The sequence below is a fragment of the Poecilia formosa genome, unplaced genomic scaffold, assembly GCF_000485575.1.
Source record: "Poecilia formosa unplaced genomic scaffold, Poecilia_formosa-5.1.2 Scaffold738, whole genome shotgun sequence".
In the NCBI taxonomy this organism is placed as follows: domain Eukaryota; kingdom Metazoa; phylum Chordata; class Actinopteri; order Cyprinodontiformes; family Poeciliidae; genus Poecilia; species Poecilia formosa.
In genome coordinates this window covers 86,014-93,174 of record NW_006800677.1, presented here as the reverse complement: position 1 = coordinate 93,174, position 7,161 = coordinate 86,014, and the positions used below count along the sequence as shown (strand labels likewise).

Below are 7,161 nucleotides of genomic sequence, written 5' to 3'. Positions count from 1 at the left end.
TATATATATATATATATATATATATAAAAATCAGGTTTAAGTGATTTAACTGTAAGTGGCAGAATTTCCCACTTCCACTGCCTCAGCCTTATTTAATGTAAAGTTATAATCTTGATCAAAATGGAAAGGAATAAAAACATTTCCCATTATATTAAATGAACTGTAAAATTTCTTACACATATTCCTAAGTTAGCTCCATAAAATCAGTGATTTTGATTGAAAAAGAAAAAAATTGCAAAAGCAACTGGAAATACTGGAGGGACTGATTTCTATCTCGTACTGATCATATTTTCAAATGTTTTAATATTTATTGGTAATCTCACTGGATATCTGTACAGTTTTGGTGAGTTTTAAAAATAATTAATTGGAATTTATTGTGGCAACGATAAGTTTAAATTCTTATTATAATTAGAAATTAATCACAATAAATGATAAACAATACAATACATGCCCACTCCTATATGCCACTCCTAGTGAAATTTATTTTAAGTCATGTTAATATAAACCACATTTTTACAGCAACTGAAGGTAACCTCGTTACTTGACTATGGAAAATACATAAAGTCCCTTTAAGGCACCTGAGTGGTTGCCATGGAGATTAAAGGTTTTCTCAAACATGCATGAAGTAATCAAAGCAAGACTTCAGGTATGTTTTTGATAAGGGCATTCATTACATTATAACACGATATAAAGCTGAAAAAGTAAATTTTTTATAATATCTCATCTTGAAGTTTATATATATAAACCTTCAAGTGGAAAAATGACTAACTTGTTTTTTATCTGCTTCTCAAAGCTGCAGGTTGTGACAGATTATTTTACACAAACTAAGCTGTGTTTTAGTGACTCTAATGAACACCTCTTTAATCTTCTTTTTCCACTGTTTTTATTAGCTGCGGTTGCCCCCAAATGATCGCGTGCCTTTCAGTAAACTGCTCAAAGCTCCCTCTTTAAACATCAGTGTAGCACATCATGAAGCATAATGGGTAGAATTAGGCTGGTTCTGACATCTGGGACACAACCTTTAAAGACCGGGGTCACAGTTTCAACCTCATCTCAGTTCTGCTCTAATGAAAGAAGCAGATCCTAGAACAGAAACAACTTTGTGATTCTGTGGGTGTGCTCTTCAGTGAGAAAATAGCTTTTTGTGGTTGGTTGAAAAGGGAAGGATGGCAATTGGTGTGAAATATTTCTTTTATTTCATCTTCCGCTATCAAATGTGACACAGAGAGTGAGATCACCAAGTGTGAACGTCTTTAAATGCAAACATCTCCACAGATCAAGTGAAAATTTAAACTTTGTTTAAAATTTACCTAAAAAAATATTTTAAAAAAATGAGTCTTGGTTCATGCTAACGTATGTAAAGTTTTTAACAGATCCTGGACTGCAGTATTAAAAAGCTTCAGTTATAACAGCTACAAACTCGTGATCAGGGCAGAAATCTCAGAGCTGAACATTCAGAGTCACATAAAGACAGTTACAAAGTCGGCCTTCCATCACCTGAAGAACATTTTCAGGATTGAAGGACTAATTTTCCAGAAAGATCTAGAGAAACTCAGCCATGTGTTTATCTTTAGTTCTAAAATCCTTCCACTGGCTCCCTGCAGCTCAGAGAATAGAGATTAAAATAATTGTGTTAGTTCATAAATCACTGAAGGGCTTAGCACCAAAGGAGCTGTCGTTGTATCAACCTTCCAGACCTCAAAGGGCTTCTGCATCTGCATCCTCAGGGCATTATCCCAAACATGGAGAAGCAGCATTCAGCTTCTACCCACCACAAATCTGAAACAAACTTCCTTAAAACTGCAAAACAGCCAAAACACTGAGCTTCTTTAAATCAAGGCTAAAAACCCAGATGTTTAGAGCTGCTTTTGATTAATAATAACTGGAACATAGGTCAAAACATTTGATGTGTATTTGCTGAACCATTTTGATGACGACATCAAAATAATGCAATAAACATTATGAAACATGTTTATTGCATGTTTCATAATTGGTGACTGTATGGTGTTTTATGATATAAAACTCTTAAAACTGCTTTGTTGCTGAAATATGTTACAAATAAACTTGACTTGACTTAAAAAGGCCAGAAGTGAGTGAAACCGCAGCAGAGTTGTATAATTAACCCGAATTACCTTCCTGAGCTGCTGCTCCTTCTGCAGCCGCGCCGTCTTGGCTGCGTCTGCGACCTGGAGCTTGTAGTTATCACAGGCGCTGAGTCTGGACTGCGTGGCCTGGACGGTGCCCTCCAGGTATGCTCTCCACACACAGAACATGTTCCTGAGGAGAAAGGAGCACAAACATGCAGGAAACAATGATTCATGGTTCAGAGCAACTGGTTTATGTAATTTCTTTGCAGTTAGAGAAAAGCATACAGGGTAATCTTCTGTGCAAGTAACAGGAAGGTTAAAAAATAAGCAGCAAAACACATAAATCTAACGTAATTGAAGAGCTTGTTTCAGTAAATAAACTTGAAAAGTCCCAGTTATTCAACACAAACATAAATGAGCATTGATGATTCTGGCTTACAACCAATTTAGATAAAATCTCAGAGACAAACATCTAAGATATTCCCTCTTTCTGACACTTCAGCACAAAGATGATGTAAAATAAAACCATATCTCATTTATAAGAATAGGTCTTATTGGTCCTAAGTTGAAATTTTGGTTTCTGAGGAACAATTTAAAGCAAAATATGTTAAATCTTTTAAGGAAATAAATGTAGAGTATTAAAATTCACAAAAGTATTCAGCTTCTACCCACCACGTAAACTAAGCTTCTGTAACAGTAGTAAACGTACTGATTAAGTCAAACGTCCTTGAGCAGCACATTACTTCACATCAGGAAGAAAAGAATATAAACGGCAATAAAAAAAAACAACTCCTCATAAATGTTTGCGCAATAAGTTGAAGTATGAAACAAAAAAATAGAAGCACTTCTATCTAAAGTTTTGACAGACAGAAGCAAACGATCGCAGAAAGCAGAGTAAACTGAACCAACCTGTGATCTGCTGGTTTTTCTGCAACGCTCTCCGGCCATTCCCTCTTCAGATACTGATTCGCCAACTTCTGGAGAGCCTGAAAGAACGAAAGAAAAAAACAAAACAAAAAAGAAAACAAAGACGTTGAGAATAAATGTAACCATATTAAACTTAACCAGCAATTTAACCCTTTCAAACCCAAGTTTAATTTTAGTTGTCAACTCTAAAGTTGCATAATCATGATCAAACGTAGTGTTGTTTACTAACAAAAATGTCCTTTCATGGAAAGACAGGAAGAATAAGACACATTTTATGACTGTTGTTAGATGAAGCAGCTTTGGTGTGGAGCGTTGTGACGCATAATGTTGGAATCTGTGGAGTCTCAGCTTTTGTTTAATGTGTGTTTTATCTGTTCAGCATAAAGTGTTGAAGCAGCAGAGCCAGAAATATGACAAGTGGGATCGGCACAGGGGTTATTTATTATAATCATTTGTTTCAGTTCATGTAATTCATGTTTGTGGCATTTAAAAATAGATTACCAGGATCAACACAGGAGCAGAGTTGTGATGGCTTCGTGAGGGCGGGGTTTCAGAAGCAGCAAGAGTTTTTAAAGAGACAGGGTCCCAATTTCAAGGATTTAAGTCAGGAAAGAAAATTTCTTTTAAGTCATATTTGATATATTGAACATTTTTTTAACAACTGAAGGTAACAAAGTAACTTGATTATGCTATAAAATGGCACTATTTGCCTGGAAAATACACATCCTGTCCCTTTAAATCACCATGATTAGGTTAGCTTAGCTGCCTATATTTTCTTAAATAAAAAATATCCAAGACTTATTCAAAATATATACATCGGCCAAATGGAAGCATAATGTGATAAGCAAAATGCTCACAAATAAGAGCAGCAAAGACATACAACACATTTTAAATTCAACATTTGACCATTTTGAATTGATTCTTTAGAGAATTTATTTTTTTCTGCACCTCTAGTAAATACAGCCAAAACAAATGTGCTAACCTAGCACTAGCGGGAAAATGGATTGTGTTTTTTTTTTTTTTTTTTTTTTACCAAAGACAAAAGAGAAACCCTGCAACTGCTAAAATCTGATGCCACTCCATTTTTGTTTACATTTAGGGAAGCAGAAAATTGCATTCAGTGTCTTCAGAGATTTTCATGTTGTTTCCTTCAGTGGTTCTTGGTGCAGCGACCCCGACTGGCGAGGAGGGGAAAAGGTTGCTCTAATGGTTTGTTTTGTTTGACAGTGCAGTGTGAAAGAAAATGGCAGCAGATGAAAATGTAACAAATGTTGCAAATTACTGGACTATCAGTTTGGGATTCAAACCCAGGACCTTCCAGCTGGAAGGCAGCAACACTATCAAAGCTGCCTCTCTGTGCAGCTCAGTTAAAACAGCACCAATGAAAAACTCTTCAGTGATGTGGTCATTTTTAAAGTCAAACTGAAACTTTTCATGAATACTTTTCCTTAAAGACGTTTACAACTGTTTAAAAACTGGCAGTCTTAAATTAGCCTGGAGTTAGAGAGGACAGAAAGACACCACAACATGTTTAAAAGCCACAAATAAACAAAAAGGAGAACTAAAGAAGAGTGATATGATAACAGCTAAAACTAACAAAGACACAGACTCAATCTGAGTAAAAGCAGCTGGCTGTGAATCATCAAAGTCAGCCTGCGTTGGTTAGAGCGGCGCTAAATGGAGAATGACTGACAGGGCTAAGACCCGCCTCCTCACTCAGATTGGTTGTTTCTAGTTAGCATTGGGAGAAGGCAGAGGAGCTTGATTGTTTTCACAGATTATATGTCTCGACATGGTGACATTTTCAACAAATATTTAAAAAAATATGTTTTATAAAAGTTACATACCGCAGCTTTAAAAGAAGGTAAATCTGCTCTTCCAAAATTGTTCTCAGGAGATTTGTTTTGGTAAAGTGCCAGAGCTTTCGCCAAAAATAAATCTGTGCAGCAGTCTGAGGCTTCGCTGTTCAAACAGACAGAACTGACAATAGCACAATGCGTTTACTTCACTTCTGGCTCCAAATAGAAGCAGGTTTTCTATTTAATTTTACTCTTTTTCTCTCTCTCTCTTTTTTTTTTTTTTTTAAGAAAACAACTATTTTAAGGCCCAACAAGCCCTAATCTGTCTTCCTTTACCTCTAAAAGTCAGGGCCGGTTTATGCGGTCCTGAAGCCGGCGAGGCAGCAGCCGTGAACTCATTGATATGGGCAATCCGGGTGCCAAAGCTTCGAAGTTGCTACAGACGCCATCACTGTGGCCTCAGATAGAGGGACAATCACGGACTGAGCCGGACTAATGGACGCACTGAATGGCAGAGGAAGAGCCACACAGAGGAGGGCTTCTTCACCGCAGTGTGTGATATGAATAGCAATGGCTGACAGCCGAAGCCGCCTGCAGGTGTAAGAGACGGAGGAAAATAAGAGACTGATCTGAAAGGAGGAGAGCTGCTAAAGAGAGCAAACTGTTCCAGAGAAGGTCTGACCCACTTCGATTCAAACACTGAATAAACAATCAGACATAACCAACAGATCAGACTAGTTAACACAAGAAAAACAGCCAGCTTGTCCCTGAAGGAGAACTAATTATCATTCTTATTAATTAATAAATGGTGTATTTAGTTGCTCTGAAACTGTTCTGCCTAAACTGAGGATCCGATGTCCAAACTTTTTGTCACTATTATCAAGTCAAACTTTTACCAAGCAAATAAAAGAAAACTAAAATCAAGCAAAGTAGTTCCAAATTTTTGTATTTACTTTTTTGTAGGAAAAGGAAAATTATATATCATAGATACAAAACTTAGGAGGGATTTTGAGTGTTTGCTGTGTTAAACAACAAAAACAAAAAACATAATTTTTTTAAATTTTCTGGGTTTAATAACCAAATCCTGTTTGAAAAACCAGGATTTGGGTCACTTTCCTTCAAAATGCTTGATATAATTAGTTGAGTTCAATAAGCTAAATAAAAGCTGATTTGAGTGCAGCAAAGTCAACTTTTCAGTAAAGGTCTCTGGATAGATGTGGTTCTACCTATTACAAAAACTAAGTTATAAAAAGATGAATACTTTGTGCCGTACTTAACATTCTCCATTGTAAGAAAAATATGTCCGAAATAATTTTATCCTGAATAAAGGAAAACAGCTTGGAGCAGAAAGTGACATCCTGTTGAATCCTGACCAAACATAGAATATCATCAGCAGAGAAATACATTTTTGCTTGTTTTGACGTCGAGTAGAAAATGGCGAGGTAACGTGGACCAAACAGAGCAGTCACAAAAACTCTCCTCCACTTGTTTGTATGAAACTGATCACATCTCAGCACAGACTGCAGGTATGTTTTACTTCCTTCTGTTGTGAAACAAGTTTAAATCACTGAATCCAGAAAGCAGGCAACAGGAAGCTACATAAAAGATGCAAGAAAACAGAAACCGAACAGAAGAGCTCCCCTGTGAAATGCAGACTCAGTCTCAACTACACACTTGGTGACATAGCACAGCAGAACCACAGGCTCATCTCCTCCATACTAAACTGCATTGATGCAGTAATTCATGGAGCTCCACCCACATATTGAGAGCAGATACTCTGAACTACGTCAACAACCTCGTCAGCCCCTCATTCATACATTAAAAATATTATTTTGGTCTTATGTATTTATATTTATTAATTAGCTTTAAGCCACAATCATCAAAACTAAGGAATAAACATTTTGTGTGGAATGGTTATAAATTCAATTTCTGATATATTACTTTTTAATGACATTCACATTTGAATTTATGTCTTTTACTGCTTTTTCTTTAATCAGCATGGGACTGCAGATAAAAATATATGGTATGTGAAAGCAAATCAGTTAACATCTGATTTATTTTTACCTTTGAAAACTGAAATAATGAAATTCATAAATTGTCATGGAAATGATCAGTCTTACTTTCATGCAAAAAATCATCCAAAAAATATAAATCATGCAAATGGAAATTATTGGGTTCTTGAGATTGATTGGTTTATTGTGACAGGCCTAATGAGTCTTTATAATATTTAATAAATATGGTATTAAATACATATACTTGTGATGTTAAATGTAATTATACAGATGCACACAAAACAAAAGAAATCAGCGTTAAGATGTGGGTTATTTGGTTGAAAACTACAAACATGG

General features: G+C 35.9%; 1 protein-coding gene across 1 annotated transcript in view; it reads right to left on the bottom strand.

Annotated features, from left to right (window-relative positions):
- Nucleotides 1–7,161, bottom strand: part of LOC103131283 (F-BAR and double SH3 domains protein 2-like) — a 40,614-nt gene that overhangs the window by 22,500 nt on the left and 10,953 nt on the right. Inside the window, exons 4-5 of the mRNA XM_007542888.2 lie at nucleotides 2,997–3,073; nucleotides 2,133–2,277 (exon numbers count right to left, since the gene is read on the bottom strand). Coding sequence (XP_007542950.1) covers nucleotides 2,133–2,277; nucleotides 2,997–3,073 — 222 coding nt within the window. The remainder of the gene's footprint in view (nucleotides 1–2,132; nucleotides 2,278–2,996; nucleotides 3,074–7,161) is intronic.